The sequence below is a fragment of the Pogona vitticeps genome, chromosome 1 (assembly GCF_051106095.1).
Source record: "Pogona vitticeps strain Pit_001003342236 chromosome 1, PviZW2.1, whole genome shotgun sequence".
Lineage (NCBI taxonomy): Eukaryota > Metazoa > Chordata > Lepidosauria > Squamata > Agamidae > Pogona > Pogona vitticeps.
This window is the reverse complement of record NC_135783.1, coordinates 273583196-273607228: the sequence shown is the minus strand read 5'-3', so window position 1 is coordinate 273607228 and position 24033 is coordinate 273583196. Positions and strand designations below refer to the sequence as shown.

General features: G+C 38.9%; 1 protein-coding gene across 5 annotated transcripts in view; it reads left to right on the top strand.

The window, feature by feature from the left end:
• Positions 1–24033, top strand: part of METTL15 (methyltransferase 15, mitochondrial 12S rRNA N4-cytidine) — a 137893-nt gene that overhangs the window by 50405 nt on the left and 63455 nt on the right. For all 5 annotated transcript variants that reach the window (XM_020790409.3, XM_020790407.3, XM_020790410.3 and 2 more), the window contains one exon: positions 20842–20978. In XM_020790409.3, the coding sequence (XP_020646068.3) occupies positions 20842–20978 (137 nt within the window). The remainder of the gene's footprint in view (positions 1–20841; positions 20979–24033) is intronic.

The window sequence follows — 24033 nt, the reverse complement described above, 5'->3', positions numbered from 1 at the left end:
TAGAATGCTTTTTCCTGTGCTTCTGCAGAATTCATGTCAGAAACCTTACCAGGGTGGAACTAGTAAAACATACTGTTGTAGACATTTAGTTTAATGTGTGGGTTGCTTTGCATTATATTGTCAGAGGAAGTTCATGCGGCTAAAACGTGCTGTTTTCAGAATATATGTTTATAATTCAGTTCTCCTTTACAAAAGGTTTGCATTGAGGTGCGTCAATAAATTGAAGCTGAATCAAGTTTTTATTGGCTTATTTAGAGGACATAGCTATAAGATGACAGAAGTGTTTGTCTGGGAATAAGTAAATGTTTATGGACCAAATGATTGTTTGCCATAGATCATCAGAGTGGGTGCTCATATCGGCATATGATAAATTATTTCCTATTATGTCAGAAGTGAAAATATTTCTAATCCTTAATGATATGAAATTGTATTCTTTTGTTAAATCTTCCTGTTGAAGAATTAATGTCAGGTTTTGTAATATTCCTAAGAGATAAAAAGTATATATCTTTTAAAGCTAATGATGAGTCATACAGATGCCATTTTAAGGAACATGTTAGCCTTGAAATGATGAGCGACAAATATTAAATGGAATCCAAGTTTTAAGCAGATGTCATTGAGTAAGGGCTTATCCCCCTTCACGGATTGCTGCCTTGTTGTGGCAAAGGGGCCTGAGTAATTCAGAGAAGTTGTGGGCTGTGCCGTGCAGGGACACCCAAGACGGACAGGTCATAGCCGCCCAGAGTGGTAGAATATACCAGATGGGTGGGATATAAATCGAACAAACAAACAAACAAACAAATAAATAGTGGAGAGTACTGACTAAATGTGAATCACCTGGAGCAGGAACTGGCAAGCCACTCCAGTATCTTTGCCAAGAAAACTCGATGAACACAAACAACAGGCTAAAAGATATGACGCTGGAAGATGGGACCCTCAGGTCAGAAGGCGTCCAACATGTTACAGAGGAAGTGCGGAGGACAAGGACAAGTAGCTCCAGAGCTAATGAAGTGGTTGGGCCAGAGCCAAAAGAACGCTCAACTGTGGACGTGCCTGGAAGTGAAAAGAAAGTCCAATGCTGCAAAGAAAAATACTGTGTAGGAACCTGGAATGTAAGATCTATGAAGCTTGGGAAGCTGGAGGTGGTCAAACAGGAGATGGCAAGAATAAACATCAACATCCTGGGCATCAGTGAACTAAAATGGACAGGAATGGGCGAATTCAATTCAGATAGTTATAATATCTACTATTGTGAGCAAGAATCCTGTAGAAGAAATGGAATAGCCCTCATAGTCAACAAAAGAGTGGGAAATGCGATACAATCTCAAAAATAATAGAATGATTTCAATATGAATCCAAGGCAGACCTTTCAACATCACAGTAATCCAAGTTTATGCACCAACCGCCGATGCTGAAGAAGCTGAAATTGACCAGTTCTAGGAAGACTTACAACACCTTCTAGAACTGATGGCAAAGAAAGATGTTCTTCTCATTATAGGGGACTGGAATGCTAAAGTAGGGAGTCAAGATACAAAAGGAACAACAGGGAAGTTTGGCCTTGGAGTTCAAAATGAAGCAGGGCAAAGGCTAATAGAGTTTTGTCAAGAGAACAAGCTGGTCATCACAAACACTCTTTTCCAACAACACAAGAGGGGACTCTACACATGGACATCACGAGATGGGCAACACCGAAATCAGATTGATTATATTCTCTGCAGCCAAAGATGGAGAAGCTCTATACAGTCAGCGAAACTAAGACCTGGAGCTGATTGTGGCTCAGATCATCATCTGCTTATAGTAAAATTCAATCTTAAACTGAAGAAAGCAGGAAAAACCACCGGGCTAGTCAGGTATAATCTAAACCACATCCCTTATGAATACACACTGGAAGTAAAGAACAGATTTAAAGAACTCGATTTGGTGGACAGAGTGCAAGAAGAACTCTGGATGGAGGTTCGTAACATTGTACGGGAGGCAGCAACAAAAACCATCCCAAAGAAAAGGAAATACAAGAAAGCAAAATGGCTGCCCAATGAGGCCTTACAAAAAGCAGAGAAGAGAAGGGAAACCATATGCAAGGGAGATAGGGAAAGTTACTGAAAATGGAATGCAGACTTCCAAAGAATAGCAAAGAGACACAAGAGGGCCTTCTTAAACAAACAGTGCAAAGAAATAGAGGAAAATAATGTGTGTGTGTTCAGTCGTTTAGTCGTGTCCGACTCTTCGTGACCCCATGGACCAGAGCACACCAGGCCCTCCTGTCTTCCACCGCCTCCCGGAGTTGTGTCAAATTCATGTTGGTTGCTTCGATGACACTGTCCAACCATCTCATCCTCGGTCGTCCCCTTCTCCTCTTGCCTTCACACTTTCCCAACATCAAAGTCTTTTCCAAGGAGTCTTCTCTTCTCATGAGATGGCCAAAGTACTGGAGCCTCAGCTTCAGGATCTGTCCTTCCAATGAGCACTCGGGGTTAATTTCCTTTAGAATTGATAGGTTTGTTCTCTTTGCAGTCCAGGGAACTCTCAAGAGTCTCCTCCAGCACCACAATTCAAAGGCATCAATTCTTCGGCGGTCAGCTTTCTTTATGGTCCAGCTCTCACTTCCATACAACAGTACAGGAAAAACCATAGCTTTGACTATTCGGACTTTTGTTGGCAAGGTGATGTCTCTGCTTTTTAAGATGCTGTCAAGGTTTGTCATTGCTTTCCTCCCAAGAAGCAGGCGTCTTTTAATTTTGTGGCTGCTGTCTCCATCTGCAGTGACCATGGAGCCCAAGAAAGTAAAATCTGTCACTGCCTCCATATCTTCCCCTTCAATTTCCCAGGAGGTGATGGGACCAGTGGCCATGATCTTAGTTTTTTTGATGTTGAGTTTCAGACCGTTTTTTGCACTCTCGTCTTTCACCCTCATTACAAGGTTCTTTAGTTCCTCCTCACTTTCCGCCATCAGAGTGGTATCATCTGCATATCGGAGGTTGTTGATATTTCTTCCTGCAATCTTAATTCCAGCTTGGGATTCTTCCAGTCCAGCCTTCCGCATGATGTATTCTGCATATAAGTTAAATAAGCAGGGAGACAATATACAGCCTTCTCGTACTCCTTTCCCAATTTTGAACCAATCTTGAACCAATTTTGAACCAATTTTGAACCAGAGATCTATTCAAGAAAACTGGATATGTTAAAGGAACATTTTGTGCGAAGATGGACATGATAAAGGACAAAAATGGTAGGAAGCTCACAGAAGCAGAAGAAATCAATAAGAGGTGGCAAGAATACACAGAGGAATTACACCAGAAAGAACTGGATGTCCCGGACAACCCAGATAGTGTGGTTGCTGACCTAAAGCCAGACATTCTGGAGAGTGAAGTCAAGTGGGCCTTAGAAAGCATGGCTAACAACAATGCCAGTGGAGGTGATGGCATTCCAGTTGAACTATTTAAAATCTTAAAAGACGACGCTGTTAAGCTGCTACACTCAATATGGCAGCAAGTTTGGAAAACTTCGAAGTGGCCAGAGGATTGCAAAAGATCCGTCTACATCCAAATCTCAAAGAAGGGCAGTGCCAAAGAATGCTCCAACTACCATGCAATTGCACTCATTTCACACGCTAGCAAGGTTATGCTCACAATCCTACAAGGCAGGCTTCAGCTGTATGTGGATTGAGAACTCCCAGAAGTACAAGCTGGATTTCGAAGGGGCAGAGGAACTAGAGACCAGATTGCTAACATGCGCTGGATTATGGAGAAAGCCAGAGAGTTCCAGACAAACATCTACTTCTGCTCCATTGACTACGCAAAAGCCTTTGACTGTGTCGACCACAACAAACTATGGCAAGTTCTTAAAGAATTGGGAGTGTCTGACCACCTTATCTTTCTCCTGAGAAATCTATATATGGGACAGGAAGCAACAGTTAGAACTGGATATGAAACAACTGATTGGTTCAAAATTGGGAAAGGAGTACGACAAGGCTGTATTTTGTCTCCCTGCTTCTTTAACTTATATGCAGAATATATCACGCGAAAGGCAGGACTAGATGGATCCCAAACTGGAATTAGGATTGCCGGAAGAAATATCAACAACCTCAGATATGCAGATGATACCACTCTGATGGCAGAAAGTGAGGAGGAATTAAAGAACCTTTTAATGAGGGTGAAAGAGGAGAGGGCAAAAACTGGTCTGAAGCTGAACAAAAACTAAGATCATGGCCACTGGTTCCATCACCTCCTGGCAAATAGAAGGGGAAGATATGGAGGCAGTGACAGATTTTCCTTTCTTGGGCTCCATGATCACTGCAGATGATGACAGCAGCCATGAAATTATAAGATGCCTGCTTCTTGGGGGGAAAGCGATAACAAACCTCAACAGCATCTTAAACAGCAGAGACATCACCTTGCCAATAAAGGTCCGCATAGTGAAAGTTGTGGTTTTTCCAGTAGCAATGTATGGAAGTGAGAGCTGGACCATAAAGAAGGCTGACCGCCCAAGAATTGATGCTTTTGAACTGTGGTGCTGGAGGAGACTCTTGAGAGTCCTTTGGACTGCAAAGAGAACAAAACTATCCATTTTGAAGGAAATCAGCCCTGATTGCTCACTGGAAGGACAGATCCTGAAGCTGAGGCTCCAATACTTTGGCCATCTGATGAGAAGAGAAGACTCCCTGCAAAAGACCCTGATGTTGGGAAAGTGTGAAGGCAAGAGGAGAAGGGGACGTCAGAGGACAAGATGGCTGGACAGTTTCATCGAAGCTACCAACATGAATTTGAGCCAACTCCAGGAGGCATTTGAAAGATATATGGAGAGAACTGAAGGGAGACGAAAATATATTAAAGAAAATGTTAAGAGTAAATTATCGGAGAATGATAAAAAAGATTTAGATAAAGAGATAAAAGAGGAAGAGATTATAGAGATTATTAATAAACTAAAAAATGGTAGAACTCCCAGTTTGGATGGATTAGGTTCAGAATATTATAAAACTTTTAAACCAATATTGATCCCTAAACTAAAAGTGCTCTATAATGAAATACTGGAAGGAGAGAGAATACCAGATTCTTGGAAACATTAATTAATAACTCTTATCCCGAAGGCTAATAAAGACCTAACAGACCCAAGTTCATATAGACCTATTTCACTATTAAATCAAGATGCAAAGATATTTACTGCAATACTTGCAAATAGAATTAATAAATTTATTACAAAATATATTAAAGAGGATCAGAACGGTTTTTTAAAGGGTAGGCAAATGGAAAATTTAACTAGAAGGGTCTTGAATATTATATACAATATAGAAAAAGATAAATTGAAAGCAGGCATTTTATCATTAGATATATTCAAGGCATTTGATTGCGTGGAATGGCCAACATTAAAGATTTTTTTAAAGGTTTGGGGTTTTGGAAAGACGTTTAGGGGGATAATAGATCAATTATATTTAGAGAATACCTCTGTAGTAATAGTTAACGACGGGATGACAGAACAAATAGCTCTAGGCCGAGGCACTAGACAAGGTTGCCCTCTTTCTCCAGTTCTGTTTTGCTTGGTTATTGAAATGTTGGCAAATGTAATAAGAAATGATGACTTAATTGAAGGTATGGGGGAAAAGAAGAAAATAAAGATTAATTTATTCGCTGATGATTCTTTATTGACAGTGATAAATCCGTTAGAATGCATAGATAAAATTAGAATTCATTTGGAAAAATTTGGAAAAATAACCGGATTATGTATAAATTGGCAAAAATCCAAATTAATGTTGTTTAACCATAGTAGAGTGGAACAAGAAAGGTTTGTTGAAAAATATGATTTTAAAATATGTAACTCAATTAAATATTTAGGAATAGATCTAGCAAAAAATATCCAAAAAATAAAGGAATGTAACTATAATAAACTGAAGGAAGTGATTAAAAAGAAATTATAGGAATATGGTAATTTTAAGCTATCCTGGTTTGGAAAGATTGCATTGATAAAAATGAAAATTCTACCAAAAATTATTTTTTTTATTTAGAATGCTACCAATGCAGTTAACAGAGGATGATTTGAAATTTCAGCAAGGAATAGTTAACAAGTATTGTAATGAAGGGAAGAAACCTAGAATAAATAAAAAGTATTGGTATAAAATAACAAAAAAAGGGGGGTATAGGTTTACCAAATATAAGAAATTATTATTTGGCTAACCAATTGAGGTTTATCGGGGAAATTATATATAATCCAGAAAGGCTAATTTGGTGGGAAATGGAATCATCAGAATTACAAGGAGATATAGAAAAATATCTATTTGGTATAGTTAAAAAAGATAAAATAAGTGAAATTAATAACCCATTCTTAAAGACATTGTTAAACATATGGTATAAGTGTAAAAAGAATTTATGTTCATCATACTCTCCACTCAGATTATTGAAGGAAACCGAAAATTTTCCTACCAATATGAAAGTGTATGCAGATTTATTTAAAGAAAAAAAGTGATTAGATTGAAAGATTGGTTGTATAAAATGAGATCGATAGATCAAATGAAACAAATATTTCAGAATAAGAGTACTTCGTGGTTGAATTATGTACAACTAGGAAGATGGACTAAGGAATGGGTAAATAAATACAATAAAGGTAGAGAATATACAAAGTATGAACAATTTCTGTTGTCATATGAGGACATTCAGATGACTGACTCAGTAAAAGGTACAGTGAGTAAAATTTACTTCTTAATTTAGAGGAAGAAGAAAGTGAGAAAGAGGGATTGAAAATAGTGTGGGAACAAGACATTGGAAAAAGAATAAATGAAGAAGAATGTAGGAAGATATGGAAAATGAGGGTTTTAAGATTTATGTCAGTAAGAATAAGGGATTTCTGTAGCTGGAGAAAGCTGGAAAGAAGGTACTCTTTTCCTGCACAAGGGCTGACAAATTTAAGTTATGGAATGTTAGAATGAAACATCCTCAGTTGTTACAGTGTGGAAAATGCACTTATGGTAAATATGGTTGATAGACATAAATGACCTATTTTGATAATACAAATGGTATAGTATTGGGCCCCACTAAAAATATTTTGAAAGATGCTTTGCAAGGAAATGAAATATACTCCTTAGCCTTCCTCTTGAACTAATTTGTTCAACCTCTGGTCCTCAAGGCACTTACAGAGTTTAGTTCTAGATTTGCAGTTCCAGCTTATTCACTCTAAATAATTGTCCCAGCAAAAACTGGCATTCCTTACTAATTCTTTTTAAAGAATTTCTCTACTTTTTATAACACAAGAACACATAGACATAAGTGTGGGGAAAAGGAAGTCTACACTTTAATGGGCAATGTAAAGTAAGAGAAAATATTACTATGAAATAAACAAAGCAAACAGCCATCATCACTGCGATAAGTACATCTGACTCAATGTGTAGAGTAGACTGCCTTCTTCCATAAGATGTAGCTGAACTGTGAAGGAAAGTATTTATTCTTACAAATGAGAAGGAGTTATTGTGTAAGTTTGTCATTTAAAGATACAGATCCTGCATATTAGAAGATGCTCATCAACATGCCACTTAACAGTATCCTGGTGTGGGACTTCAAAGTTCTTGCCTGGGAAACACCTTCCAAGATCAGATGCGTTCTACCGAAAACTACGGTAATGCTGCCCAAGTGGGGAGATTACAAAACCTCACTTTTACTTTTTAATTATTGACTTGGAAAGAAGGCTTAAAGACCTGAAGTAGAATTTGCAAGGTTTTGGAAAGTGGCAGGGCAGAGTGGTAAAACTGCAGCATTGGTGAATAATAGCTGAAATAAAAAGCTTACTAAAGGTGGTGGTGGGAACACAATCTGCACCATTAGTTTTTGTGGGGGAGATAACATGGAAACATGTCATCAGCCATAACTATATAGTTGTTAGAGCCACTGTATAATAAATAAATAGTCTCTGCACTTTATTATGGATTACTCCATTTCTTTTTTGTTATATGTTGTATAGCTGTGATGTAGCTGTGTTGCTATTCATACACAGTTGCATGTTAACATGGGAAATCCTAGAATAAAGCTTTTAGTATACTTTAGTATACAAAGTAGACACGTTCTAGGTGGGCGGTATATAAATCTAATAAATAAATACTGTAATGTTTAAGATGTAGCAGTTTAGTATTTAATTTGTTTTAAGTAAGTTAAGCACTGATGTTGTGCCTAACTTATTTACCGTATTTTTTGCACCATGAGACGCACTTTTTTCTCTCCAAAGGGGGGGTAGAAAGTCCGTGCGTCTTATGGTGCGAAGGTGGTGACTTCGCCCTCACTGGCCCCGTGGGGGGGAGCGTCGCAAGGGTCCGAGGGAGCCTTCCAGCACCCTTGCGATGCTCCCCCACCCCCCCACGGGGCCAGCACGGGCGAAATAGCGACCTTCCAGGACCTTTTGAGAGGCTTGAAAGCTTCTCAAAAGGTCCTGGAAGGTCGCTATTTTGCCCGCGCTGGCCCCGTGGGGGGTGGGGGGTGGAGTGTGGCAAGGGTCTGGAAGGCTCCCTTGGACCCTTGCCATGCTTCCTCCACCCCCCCACGGGTCCGGGGGGGCAAAATCGCCAGCTCCCAGGACCTTTTGAGAGGCTTGAAAGCTTCTCAAAAGGTCCTGGAAGGTCGCTATTTTGCTCGCGCTGGCCCCGTGGGTGGTGGGTGGGGGGAGTGTGGCAAGGGTCTGGAAGGCTCCCTTGGACCCTTGCCATGCTTCCCCCCCCACGGGTCCAGGGGTGCCAAAATCACCACCTTCTGGGGCTCTTTTGAATCTTCCCAAGCCTTAAAACAGCCCCAGGTGGCGATTTTGCCCCCTCTGACCCCCGGCGGGGGCAGGGTGAGTCTCTAAAGGGTCCTGGAACACACTCTAGGACCCTTTGGAGGCTCACCCTGCCCCCCCCCAGGCTAGAGGGGGTGAAATTGCCATTTTCTGGGGCTCCTCTGAAACTTCCCAAGCCTCAAAAGAGCCCCAGAAGGTGGCAGTTTTGGCCCCTCTGACCCCGGGGGGGCAGGGTGAGTCTCTAAAGGGTCCTGGAACACACTCTAGGACCCTTTGGAGGCTCACCCCGCCCCCCCCAGGTTAGAGGGGGAGAAATTACCATTTTCTGGGGCTCTTCTGAAACTTCCCAAGCCTCAAAAGAGCCCCAGAAGGTGGCAATTTTGGCCCCTCTGACGCCGGGGGGGGCAGGGTGAGTCTCTAAAGGGTCCTGGAACACACTCTAGGACCCCTTGGAGGCTCACCCTGCCCCCCACCAGGCTAGAGGGGGTGAAATTGCCACCTTCTGGGGCTCTTCTGAAGCTTTCCAAGCCTCAAAAGAGCCCCAGAAGGTGGTAATTTTGGCCCCTCTGACCCCGGGGGGGGCAGGGTGAGTCTCTAAAGGGTCCTGGAACACACTCTAGGACCCTTTGGAGGCTCACCCTGCCCCCCCACCAGGCTAGAGGGGGCGAAATTGCCACCTTCTGGGGCTCTTCTGAAGCTTTCCAAGCCTCAAAAGAGCCCCAGAAGGTGGTGATTTTGCCCCCTGTGGCCTTCGGGGGGGGGGGCTGGGTGAGCCTCCAAATGGTCCTAGGTTGTGTTCCATAAGACGGACCTCTCCATAAGGCTCACCAATTTTTAGGAGAAGAAAACAGATTTTTTTTCCCTGTTTTCTTCTCCTAAAAATTTGGTGCGTCTTATGGAGAGGTGCGTCTTATGGAGCGAAAAAATACGGTACTTACTGTTTTTATCTCAAGCAGCAAGCGCTAATAAAGGCATCCATGTGCAACATGTTGACCCGGATAAAACTTACCTCATAAACTAACTGCTGTCAAAAAGCGAAATAAACTGTCCTCTGTCCTCTAATTTTTGAGAAGGCAAATGATAGCTTGAAGCTTTTCAAGAGTTGAAATGATTTTTATCATTTACATTTGCTAAAACATGCACTAAAACTTTCCTGGGAAAGTGAGTTGAACATGCAGTGGTAGACACACACAATTATACAGTAAATGGTCGAATAGACCAGATGGGCGGGAGATAAATCAAATAAATAAATAAAATATAATTGAAATAAGTTTATTCAGGATGTTTTAGTTTCACTTTTCTCATAGTATTAGTATTATTATCCAAGGGCAATCAAAATGACTTTCAAATCAAAGCTGATAGTTCAAAGTTTAATATATTCTTGCTAGAGAATATATAATTGCTACTACCAAACATATAGAAGAAGGAGCAATGATTTATTTTACTGCTCTCTATATTAGAAACTTCTGTTCATTTGGGAACATTTTAAAATGTACTTTCAGTTCAGTGGTTTGACTATCATGTAGCATGCCACTCCTGATTCATTACAGTATATATTGTGTCCATATTCTGCCTCAGAATTTGACATGCAGAAATTTCTTATCTCACTTGCAAGATTTTATAAGGCCTTTTCAACAAATAATTTACTAGTAATTATGAGTGAACCACATTCTAGTGGTGAGTTTAAGCTTCGGTGGTGAGAGATTAATCTGTGGTAAGGAATTAATCTTATTTTAATTTCCTTCTGAGTCTCAAATACTCTCCTTTTTGTAAAACTGACCTCACATAAATATAAATCACAATAACACAATGTTCTTTAATTATGTATTAGTGCATTGTACCTGTATCCCAGATGAGAATATGAGCATCTCAAATTACATGGTATCAGAGGTCATTAAATCCTCTCTTCTCAGTTATGCTTAGAAGCATTGTATTTCTAGTCACTGAAAAAAGTATATATATGCAGTGTTTTCATGTTAATAGTTTTGTTTAGTGCCAGTGACATGCTTAACTTGATTTAAAATCTGCACATACATATTTAGCACTTCAGGAAGCAAGGGTCTAGAAAGTGCAGAATAAATACTCTTATTCCTGTGTTGTCAAAATAAACTTCTGCTGGCAGAGAAAGAATATCGTAACACTCACACATCTTTTTAAGCTATATTTGTGTACTAAAGTTTAGTTGAGAACCTGTTAATTTAGCTTGTCTAATTAATGTCTGCATTACTGATGGACCTCTAGCCCTATGTTGCCACTGGATTAATTAGTCCATATGCATTCATACAGCTATATTGAGGTTTCCCCTTGAGGTCTGATAACATTAGTTTGTTTCCCTTTTGTTAGATATGTGCCTGCAGTGTACTCATTCTGTGTAGGCAGCTGGACAGATATTTTCTCTAAACTTAATTCTCTCTTTTATATGACTTTGCATCGCAGGAGTAATCTGAATCCAATAAAAGTACTTGCCTCTGTAAAAATATTGTGCAAATATTGTACAATGTGCATTATCGCTTCCTTGTTCCAGAAAAAATATGATACCTTGAGTATCCAGACACTTTTAAAAAGGTGTAATACAGAAATCAATGCAAGTGATTTAATTTATTTTTAAAATGTAGAAGTGATATTGCATCATTCATGCTGTCATACTATGCATCATCATTACACTCTGGGAGACAGGGCTGCTAATAAATATTTAAAACTCTTTAGAACAGGAGAAGTCAAGCTGGTGCCTTCTAGCTTTTGGCCTACGACCTCCATAATTCATTCAAATTGCAATCTGACACAGGTAGAGGCCAGCAGTTTGCTTACCCCTGTTTTGGATAATAAAAATTCTAAATGGTCAGGTGCCCAAGCATTTCATTGCCCTGGTGGAAGGTTTAGATAAATCTTCTGGTCATGACTAGGCAGCAATATGTGAAGGCCAGTTTGCGTGGTTTATATGGCTTTGGGATTGTTATTACACCTAAAGCCAGTGACACCTAAGATTTCTGGAAGTTTGGATTGCACTCCATACCCTCAGCGATGATTGAAAGGAAGGATTGTGGTTGTGAATAGTGAACCTATTTAAATACTAAAGTTTACTGAGATACAGTACCACATTTTCTGACTTAGGAGTGATCCAAATTGGAAAAGAATTACCAACTATCTGTTGCCTTTGCCATCACCGAATACATTATCTGCTTTCTTCCCTAATTTCAGCCATAGCATGAACAAAACCAAAAAGCTTGTGGAAAAGAAAATAGAGTGAGCATTTCCCCTCCTCTGCATCCATCTCTACATTGCAGACTTGTGAGAGTAAAAGAAATTAATTCTTACAAAGATTTATGTCAGACTCTTATAAGAACTTGTACTTCTTTTGTCCTGTTCAATTTATGAACCTTCATAATGTTGTGACCACAACAGAAAAATTACTGTAAAGAGAGAGAGAGAGAGAGAAGGGGAATAACTCCTGCTCTCTCCCTGCCAGCTAACTTTAAATCCAACCTTTGTTGTGCACTTTAAATGTTAGAGAGGGCAGTGGATTTGGGGACTTGACATGAGCTGGCTATGGTGGATTGCTGAGATGAAGGACATTTTTCTAACTCCTTAATTGGTTCAGGAGATGTGTCTTGGTTTTCCCTCTTCTCTCCTTTCCTGGCGATCCATACATATTCTAAGCCAATGCAAACAGAATCTTGTTGAGGACTCTCTCATGTATAGTTCTCTGTTGAATCAAATGAAAGAAAAAGGGTATTGTGAATGGGCTATGTACTAAGGTAGAGGAATCAGATTGAGCATTACTGTTCTGTTTTGTCCTTCCTATGGTTCAGTTAGAAGCTTTTACTTTTTTTCCTTTTTAATATTATATGCTTTGTTGACCTAAAATCAAGAAAAGAATGAAGTTGAAATTAGGAAATTGATTTTTTTGGGGCCACTCTAATTTAATTTCTACAAAGCAGCCTCAGGAGGTGATCAGAGATTACCTAGCTGAAAATGGCTGCACTAAAATATGAACAGTGTGGTTTTGTGTCTGATAAACAGAACAATGCACAGAAAGTAATTTAAGAGGAACTATCTGTTTATTTATTTATTGGCCCTAATCCAAGCATGTCCACAAAGAGCAGCCCCTTAGTAGATGTTTTGAACTATCATATTTGTAGTTTGTCAGACTCACATCTCCAGTTACATGTTATGCACTTTGCAGTACAGCTCTAGTCTTAGGACCTGAACCATGTGTGGGACTGCCAGAACTGCAGGTGAGACGTATACTATTTCAGTCTGAAGTTTTGCATATACAATTTAATTCCAGAAGAGTGTGTTGTTGTAGAAACGTGAATTTTGTGAGCAGATTGCTTTTGGTTGATTGGTACAGTTGTCTTTTCTGTCAATCACAATTCTCTCATTTGGATATCTTAATTTGATAAATGCAACTATTCACAACATTTTGAAGCAGTTACATTTACACATGGATAATTCAAACTATATATTCCTTACATGAATTCAAAGTAAAAATTAACAGGTTGGGGGAGGGCATGCCAACGCTCCTCAAACACCTCAAGGTCTTCCGTACAGAGGAAGAAAAACATCTGTTCTCTGCTGCCTCACACAGCAGGATTAGATATAATAGGCTTATGTTAAAACAGGGCAGATTTTGATGGAACATTAGGAGATGTTACTTAAAAGCAGCTTGACAGTGGAATCAATTACACAGAGATGATGCCTCTCCTTTGCTTGAGATCTTCAAGTGGGACTGGGCAGCCATCTGTTCTAACTGCTCTAGCTCTGGATTTGTTACATTGAACAGGTGTTGTAGAAGACCCCATTTAATTGCACAATTCTATGTAATTTATTTAATATTGAATAATTGCCACTGATGCAGACAAGGGTAGAGTATAACAGTTTGAAAAAAGAAATTATTGAATATATGAATCTGAGTTCCCAGATGTGTTGAAGTATGTGAAACTTTATGCCTTGATAACACGTTGATCTTTCAAAGTGCCACAAGAGGTATAGAGTGAACTATAGTAAAGGCATATTTTACCACAATGAGAATGAGTTAACTACTGGTTCTTTTGAAATATATTCTCCTTCTAATGTAGCAGTCACTGTATGGAAGAAGGGAAAGCTTTAAAAAAGGTTAAGCTGGGTTTAATTAAAAAACCATAATTATATAGCTTACTTGATGTAGGTGTGAAGATCCCTGTGGCAGGCGGAATTCTTACAACCATCAATCGTGTATCTGACTTTTTATACCAAATTTTACCTACATCACAAATGTATGCATTGGTCATATAAAAGGTGTGAGCAACAGATAGATATAATGGAAATACTGTATATGATTGAAGCTCTCTCTGCACTATGAGGTATGAAAAAGGCAAAGTTTAACCTTTTAATTTTCTTTGGTTTACTTTGTGCGTTAAGGGAGGCTGAAAATAAGTTTGTCATAACAAAAAACAATTTCTGCTGTGAAGAAGTTAGATTTAGAACAGGAAGACTAAGTGTTTGCAGAGTTGAGAGAGAATGACTCATCTTAGTAACACCAATGATCTTTGTAAAATAGAGGAAAAATGAAATATATAGCATTGCATTGATTTGATTTGTTTTGTATTTATAGCTTTTCCCTTCCTGGGGATTTTCTTGTTATATAAACCTGTAGAATGGATAAACATAAGTAGAACATGTTCTTTGTGGAGAGCTACCCATCAGTGCATGGCAATGAGATGATAAATGTCTTTTCCAACTTCTGCCCTGATCTGGAGAGAAGCTGATGATCTGTGCTGGGAGATGGACCCTGTTGATTTTCTTATATCTCTCATTGCCTTTTAATACTGTTGGCCTCAGTGTCCTTCTGGACCACTTGAAATCACTGTTTGTACAAGTGACATTCATACCTGACTAGAAAGATCTGAAAGACTGTGCTCGCAGAGTCTTTCTGCCTCTTCCAACAGTAGGAGTAGTTTTATGCATTTGCTGAAAGGGTCATTTTTTGTTTCTTCTGTTATCTACACAATGAAAAGGCTAGGTGAGCTCATTTGAAGTATGGTATCATCAGCATGCTTGATGGCACCCAGCTTTCTTTCTCCTTGTTCTTAGAACTTCTTTTAAATGGGTGACTTTCTGAAGAAGTGCTTGAGTTTCTTGATGGCAGGTTATAAGAGAACAAACCAAAGAACGACTGAGATAATGTTCAAAAAGAAGTTCAAAAGTTCTTTGGTTAAGATTTTGTGGTTATAGGGGATAGCTGGACCTAGTGTGTGGCATATATATAAAGGGAAAATTCCATGCTAGGGACTATTAAGATAACTACAAAAAACAAAACTGCCAGTACACAAATTGATTTATATCAATCTGTGGTGCAGCAGCACTTGGAATACTGTGTACGGTTGTGTTCACTGTACTTCAGAAAGGCTAACGTAGAACTACAGAAGCACAACCTTAGTAATCAAGAGGCTCAGACACCCCATGAAGGAAGATGACAATGTTTGGGGCTTTTAAAAATGGGGAGGCTCAAGGATTGGGGATTTGGTAGGTGTGTTTTTGAAATTAGGTGTAGTATAGAGACAGTAAACAAGATGTGTTTCTCCCCCAGTATATTTGAACACAAGTTTAGCCAGTGAAACTGAATAGTACACATTCAACATACAGCATAAAAGGCAGTGCTACATAGAGTGCATAAACCAGTGGTTCCTGACCTTGGGTCCCTAGATGTTCTTGGACTACAACTCAGAAATCCTGGCCAGCACAGCTAGTGGTGAACGCTTTTGAGAGTTTTAATACAAGAACATCTGGGAACCCTATGTTGGAAACCACTGATACAAACTGTTGAATAAACTGCTGTAAGATGTACTGATGACAGCTGATTTGAATGACTTTAAAGGGCGATATTAGACTAACGCATGGTTGTTAATATTAGTGGCAGTGTGCTTCTGAATGCTAGTTGCTAGGGAATGTAGGTGAGAGGATGCTGTTCGTGTTCTGCTTGTGGGCTTCCTGGTTGACTACTGTGGGGAAAGAATGCTGGATAAAGAAGGACTTTGGTTTGACTCATCATAGCTGCTTTTGGTAAGTCTACAGTGAACTAGGAACTCTTAATGGGAACACTTCTTAAGGACCAAGAAGTGGTATGTGCATGGGTTTAGATATCAAATATCAGTTTGAACTAATCAACCAGTTCTTTAGCTGCACGATTCAAGATACTGAAATATTATACTTTTCATATACTATGGAATTAAATTATTAGATAAAAGTTTTCAGCATCAGTTAGTATTGTTTAGGCAGAACAATACAATTTTAAACAAATGTTAGGAAAACATGAGCTTCCCAGCTCTTTTTTTATAAATGAAAAGTACTTACCTTATCATTGCAAACATTATTTTTCAAACTCTGAATTCATTGTTATGACTACATAATATTATAATATTATAATGAGATTGACTAATGTTCAATGCAGTTCAAGATCTGGTAAAGCAAAATATTTCCCCTATTTTTTTAAATAAGATGTTATTAACAGGTGGGAGAACATAGCTGCAGAAGTATACAGTATCTGTGAAGGTTCTCTATCATCCAGGTGAAGTTATTTGGAAGTTGAGTCATGGCAACTGGACTTCTTTCTTGTTAGGTTGAAACATTTTGTTAGTCATCCAAGTACAGTGGGGTCTCTACTTAAGAACGTCCCTACTTAAGAACAATCCAACTTAAGAACAGCTCCATTTGCTAAATTTTGCTTCTACTTGAGAACAGAAATCCAAGATAAGAACAGGAAAAAAAAACCTTTCCTGCTCTTTTTTTAACCTTAGGTCATCTTAGGTTAAAAAAAAATTCTCCCCCTAGTGGTAGAGTACGTATTAACCAGCTTTGGTTAATGTACGAACGCACCTCTACATAACAAAAAAACAGCCAGAACGGATTAATTGGTTTTCAGTCCATTCCTATGGGAAATTTTGCTTCAACTTAAGAACATTTCAACTTAAGAACACCATTCCAAAACGGATTAAGTTCTTAAGTAGAGGTTCCACTGTAGTTTCTATGGACAGAAAAGAGCAGATACGGATTAAATGGTTTTCAATGCATTCCTATGGGAAATGCAGATTCAACATAAGAACTTTTCAACTTGAGAACCACCTTCCAATACGGATTAAGTTCTTAAGTAGAGACCCCACTGTAGCTTCTTCAGTCTGAGGAGAGTTGGTATTAGGGATCTCCTACCAACTCTCCTCAGACTGAAGAAGCTACTTGGATGAGTAGCGAAACATTTCAACCTAACAACAAGTTCAGTTGCCATGATTCAACTTACAGATAGTTGCAAAAGATATGAGTTGAAGAAAAATAAATATTGAAATGTACTGTGGAGAAACATTACATAGTGATTTGAACAAGTAATAGTCACAAACTAAATCTAGCCAAGATGATTATGTGTTCTTTACAAACAGAATTACTAGATTAGAGGGCAAAAAGACATTGTAAACTTTATTTTTCTACTGATATCATGAGAGACTTGAATTCTTTCTAAAATGTGCAGTCAGAAACTGATTATGAAATTCCTGTGAGGAGCTGTTAACAGGGTATCATAACTTAACTATGGAACTGTGACTCATTGCAGGAAGTGTTCGTATAATAATCTGTTCTGGTATTTACAGGACCATGGGGGGAAAATGTCATTTAGTTGTACAGAATTTAAGGGGGGGGGACAGAAAAGCAACAAATAAAATAGAAAGTATGAGTAAAGTACTGATATTTCTTCTTTGTGTGAAATGAATTCCATAATTAATATGTTGTGAAGTGCTGGGAGTAAAGAAAGCATATTGAATTCAGTGAACTTCCCTCCTAGGAAAATGGGTTTAGGATTACAGCTGTGATCTCGTAGAGATCTTTATTTAAACAGGAGCTATATTTATTTTAAGTACATTGAAATCAGCCATTCAAATATTTTGTCTAGGCTATCCAGGAAAACACATCACAGAACATGCATGCTTCTTCTGGTGTGTGTTTGTGTGTGTGTGTTTCTTTTCTCTTGCCAAAACCAGTAGATTTTCTTTAATGTGTCATTTTACCTGAAAGTATTATATTTCTTACTTACACTTAAGTTTTTGTATTGTCTGAAACTAATATATGGGTCCTCCTTCATCAGTGGATCCCACTCTTGGGTAACCCAGAAATCTTTACCACTAGCTGTGCTTGCTGGGGTTTCTGAGAGTTGCAGACCAGGAACACCCTGTTTCCCTGAAAATAAGCCCTAACCTGAAAATAAGCCCTAGTATGATTCTTCAGGATGCTCATAATATAAGCTGTACCCCCAAAATAAGACCCAGTTAAGTGAAACCCCGCCCTCCACCATTGTGCAGCAGCCAGAAGAAGATGACATGACTCTATTTGAATAAATGTAGATTGTTGTTTGTTTATTTATTTATTTATTTATTGAATTTATACCCCGCCCATTTAGTCAACTGACTACTCTGGGTGGTAAACAACATATAAACTAAACAACTTAAAATATAGGAATGAAGTAATGCATCAAAAGACAAGAACTCAAGATGGAGGAAAAAATAAATCAAGAAGATTTTTTTTTCATGTTGTACATGAAAAAAAATAAAACATCCCCTGAAAATAAGCCCTAATGCATTTTTTGTAGCAAAAATTAATATAAGAAGTAGTAGTGTGGGAGGAAGAAAGGAAAGGTGAAGGAGGACCTCAGGTTTTCAAGATGCCGGGAAGAACAGAGATAGGAGGTGAAAGACACGTGGTGCAGTGGTGCGAGGACAACGTGAACAAGGGATAGAGGTACAGCTGAAGGGGTTTGATCCCTCATAATGGACAGTATTAGTGTTCCCTCATGGGCAAGGTCCTTGGAGGAAGGTGGTTTGCCTGGGACCCACCTCACCGAACCACAAATCTCCAGAAGGAGACTGGGCCTGTCACACATTTTGTGGAACCGTTTGTGTGATACAAAGCGCTGACCTACGGAAACTGATGGACCTGGAGAAATTTGGACCGGACTCGTGTTAAAGGAAGAAGAGCTGAGTTGTGGACTATCTTTGGCTTGGACTGAGTTTCCTTTAGATGTTAGCCCCGTTGGCCCAACTGAAGTAGTTGTTGATTCTCCATTCACTGTTGTTAATAAAACTTTAAAAGAAGGAAACAAGACTCCTATGGTCATTCCCACTGAAAGAGAGGAACTGCTTAACTTTTCTACCGTACCTGATCACAACTAAATTCGTCTTTAAGCATGGAAAAATTTTGCACTTAACAATATAGGTGCCCCAGACTAAAGTGAACACCTGTTAGATGGAGGTGGGTAGCCATTGATAACTTCCCTGTGAATTCCCCCCCCCCTCCGTTGCACTGTTCATCTGCTTACCTCATAGGAACCGGCCACTACACATCTCTAAATGTACCTCACAGATCTCCACATATTCAAGTGTTGGCTTCTCATGTTTAGAATGTATTCTCCTGGAAGGCTAATCTGGGTGCTGACTTTGATGTCTTTTCAGTAGCAGGTGAAAAAACATTTTATTTTCCTAGACCTTGTAGATTTCTGGTTTTGCTGTTTAAATCTTGTTATGGCACTGGTTCAGGAGTATTCCTATTCATTTTAGTATTTGGGAAGGTTCCAGGAGAATATCTTTATTTTTAGAAGAATGTAAAAGAAAGAACCAGATTTGGTGAAGTTGGAGAGTATATGTATACAAATTTGCGAGTAATTTGAGAACCTGTGTAGTGATTTTTAGCTTCTACCAAATGATTTTACAGCTATTTCTTCTCCTGTGCCAAATGAAAGTTAAACATCAGGCCACTAGAATGCAGTTGTTTATAAATGTCAGAACATATGAAATATCCCAATAGCTTAATGACCGACTGACTTAACTCTTGTTTTCTATATAAATTGATATCTTTTGAGTCAGTGTTTCAGTTATGCTTTCTATTTTGATATTGTAAATAATTCAGTGTGTCCTCTTGCCCTAGAGGCTTGGAATGATTGTGAGTGAATGACTGTGGGCGAAAATCCAGGATCTCGACCTAGATATAGAGCTCAGTACTTCTTGGAAACAACAAGGTCAAGTGGCCCAGAACCAAAGCCAGCAAAAGTCTCAAGATGCAGTACAAAAAGGAGTAGAGAAGAAAGAAAGTCCAAAGCAGTCTAAAATTGCTCTCAGGATTTCAGGATGTAACAGTAGTCAAGAACAATCAATAAGCCATATCAGAGGCAGTTCAAAATGCAGTATCAGGTTTCCATTTGAGTGTCTGTGAAAGGATGGATTTGATTTAAATAATAAAAAAAAATCAGATGTTTTGAGAATTTAATTTTTTTTAATACACCCTGGTCTGTGAGGCAAGAAAGGATGAAGTATGCAGGATCCAGAGATGATATAACAGTACTTTGTTCCAGTACCTTCTCTAATCTGAGACCTTTAAGAAGGACCTGCCAGAGCCCCTCCCCAGATTTAGCTGCAGTGTTCCAGAAATTTCTGCACTTGAGAATCCTGCACAGAAAAATCTCGCAATTGATAAGTCTTTTACCCATGAGGAATTCTTTTGTTGCATCCATGCCATTCATAAATGAGGAGGCAGGCTTATCTCTTTAGATGCTCTTTTAAATGCTGGTATTCTCTGGGGCTTAAGGACCCCTCCCTCTCTCTTGTCAAATGAGCAGCTTCATTCTTCCTGAGAGACTATACCTTCAGGTGTCCCGTGGGAGGATTCAGGCTTTCCTGGGCCAATAGGCTCAGGCAGTTCCTAAGGTCTAAGAGGTCTAGGTCTTAAATCTTCCAGGAGAGATTTTATATAGTGCTATGAATATGAATATATGACCAGACAACTATTTGAAGACCCTAGGGAAAAGCCTTATTTATTTATTTATTTATTTATTTATTCATTCATTCATTCATTCATTCATTCAATCATTCATTCATTCATTCATTCATTCATTCGTTTAATGAGCTAGACTTGGAACAATTGAAAGAGTTTACTTACATTGGAATCTTTATTTCAGGTATTTTTTAACAAGTATGTGCAAAAGTTCTTAAATATAATTGCTGAATTACACATTAATTAGCAAAAGTATATACAAAAGCTTGCCTGTTGTCTGTCATTATTAACTGAAGTAAACACTATTTTTCTTTCTTTCAGTGTTTTCTTGACATGACATTTGGAGCAGGAGGTCACACTACTGCACTTATGGAAAAAGCAGCAGATCTTAAAATATATGCTCTTGACAGAGATCCAACAGCTTATGAATTAGCACAGCAACTTTCTGCAGCTTATCCGTGAGTACAAGTTTTCTTGTTTGTGTTTATATGTTGAGAGTTGTCAGATTATGTATACTATGAAGTTCTTACATATGTATGTGTTTTTTTATTTCTGTCTCTTTGCAAGGAATTTGAGTGTGTTTAGGATATGGACATATATGCCAGAGTTTTACCTGTAGAATATACAGTGGTGCCCCACAAAGCGACAATAATCCATTCCAAAAAATTGTCGCTATGTGGATTTGTCGCTATGCGGGGCAAAAAAGCCCATAGGAACACATTAAAACACATTTAATGCGTTCCTATGGGCAAAAAACTCACCATTATGCAGAAATCCGCCATGCGGCCGCCATTTTCGCTGCCCGGTAAGCGAGGAAAGGGCGTGAAAACACAGTGGGTGGCCATTTTCTTTACCCAGCGCCCATTTTGGAACCTCCAATCAGCTGTTGGAAAAACATCGTTATGCGATAATCAGTAAGCAAAACGCTTACCGATCATTGCAAAGCGATGTTTTCCTGTTTAAAACATTGTTATGCGATCGCTTTTGCGATCGCAAAAACTCAATTGCTATGCGAATTCGTTGTTAAACGAATCGCTCGTTAAGCGAGGCACCACTGTATATAGGCCTAAATCCTTGTGCGTAACTATGTACAGTGGTGCCCCGCATAGTGAGGTTAATCCGTTCCAGATTAACCCTCGCTATGCGGAATCGTCGCTAAACGGGTAGGGAAAACGTATTGAAACGCATTAAACTTAGTTTAATGCGTTCCAATACCTTGCTTACTTACCCGTTCAGCGAGGATTCCCCTTGCCGGCAGCCATTTTCGCACCCTCGCTAAGCGAGGGCAGGGCGTGAAAACGGCTGCCGGCAGCCATTTCCGGGCTTCCGGCGGCCATTTTGGAGCCGCTGAACAGCTGTTCGGCGGCTCCAAAATGGGCGCCGCAATACCCGATCTTCGCAATGCGGGTTTTCCCCATTGCGAAGATCGGGTATGTTTCCGTATAGCGATCCCGAAAAAGGGATCGCTATGTGGAAACATCGCTATACGGTGCACTCGCTAAGCGAGGCACCACTGTACACACAACTCGAGGTTGTTCCTGTCGAAGTTGTACAGTGGCTGACACAGAAGTATGATTCTTTTTTTGTTGTTGTTCTTTTTTTATTAACAATTTTCGATAAGGTAGGGGATACAGAAGGTAAAGGGGGGATATGAGGGGAAAAAGTAGGGGGAGGAGAACACAAAATGTACTGCCATCCAATCTATTCATATTGCCATATCAACTCAACTTTCTGCTCTTCTACTATATGGTTGCCCTCCAGGTTATAACTTACATTTACATCCTAGTTTTAATCTATGCTATTCAAGTACTATCTGGTGGCTCAAGCCATTTATATAATAAAACAGAAGTATGTTTTCTTAAGCATTTCCACTGGCACACTATGTAATGGTTGTGGTGGTGACATGCAGCTGGTTGCACAAGTGCATGGGGCAATCCCTTGTTGCCAAGCTCAATGCTCAGCATATTTACGCAAGTTACAAATAGCATTTTAATAATGCTTCTGTGTAAAAGTTGTTTGTTTGTATGCATATGATATGGATAGACATGACACACAGTTTATGCATATATAATATGTATAATTATAAACAACATTTTCAAAGTAGAATAGTATACCCAGTTTTTAATATGCTGGAAGTAAATAATGAATGTACTGCCTTTAAGTGCTTATCCTTCATCAATCCCGCCAACCTAGTGGTTCGAAAGCATGCAAATGCAAGTAGATAAATAGGGACCACCTCGGTGGGAAGGTAACAGCGTTCTGTGTCTAAGTCGCACTGGCCACGTGACCACAGAAGATTGTCTTCGGACAAACGCTGGCTCTATGGCTTGGAAACGGGGATGAGCACCGCCCCCTAGAGTCGAACACTACTGGACAAAAATTATCAAGGGGAACCTTTACCTTTACCTTTACATATCCTTCATCAAACTGCATATACTTTTGTTTACATATATTCCCGTTTGATGTGAGATAATTTAATGGCAAGCCTACACTGAATAAATACACTGAATCTATAAAAATGTTTTTGGTACAAGGCTAAACTTGGACAACTAAACAATGGCCAGAATAGTAGCTATATCAGTTTATTACAGCAAAAAGAACATGAGATGCTGTGACACTTTGAAGTCTAGCCAATTTACTCTGACAAATGTTATTTGTACACTGTAGCTCACTTTATACAGTATGTGAAGGAGGAATTGGTTCAGTAGTTTTAAACTGTAATGAGGACTTTCCATCCTCACGGATTAAGTCTGATTTCTAAAGAAAAGCGATTCAATTAGATTATACAGTACATTTCCTGTAAGATTTATTGATACTGTACCTGGAATCTTAAATAAAAATGGATCTAAATGTTTAGAATTTCTGACTGTAGAAGATGGATTGTAACCATTTGTTAAATCTCCCCTGTTTGGGGCCTAGATCAATCTGGCTATTTTGGGAATCTTGTAATCAGGATTGGTTCTTCACACAAGAGGCTGTATATTATTTGTTTTCTGACTGCAGTACATTACAACTAACCTTTCTTTAATTTTAATTCTATTTTATAAAAGGTGGACTTTATGAACTCTTATGCTTCCATTGAAGGGCCAATTAAAATCTTTAGTTTCCAAAATTGTGTGCTTTTGGGGGTATAATTTTTTTTGTATCAATATATAGTAAGGCTCATTCTGATTTGGTCAGATTTGGGAAGTGTATGAATTGCAGAAAAACTCTGTGGAACAGGAAAAGCATTTCTAATTTTCTCTTCCTTGTTGCATACCATGGTGCATAACCAAATATGCAACTGAATATGTGACCCACATATGTGTGAGCGCATGACAGACAGCTGGAACATTCATGCAAACAAGTTATGCAATTTAATATTTACGCTTAATGAAACCAGTAGGATTCTGGCTTATATTGATATATTGAAAATTTATATATTTCTGATGCACATTTCAATAGAAGGAAAATGCTAGAAGTGAGATTCCACTTCATCAAATAAATAGCAGATTATGGCTGCAATCCTATCTT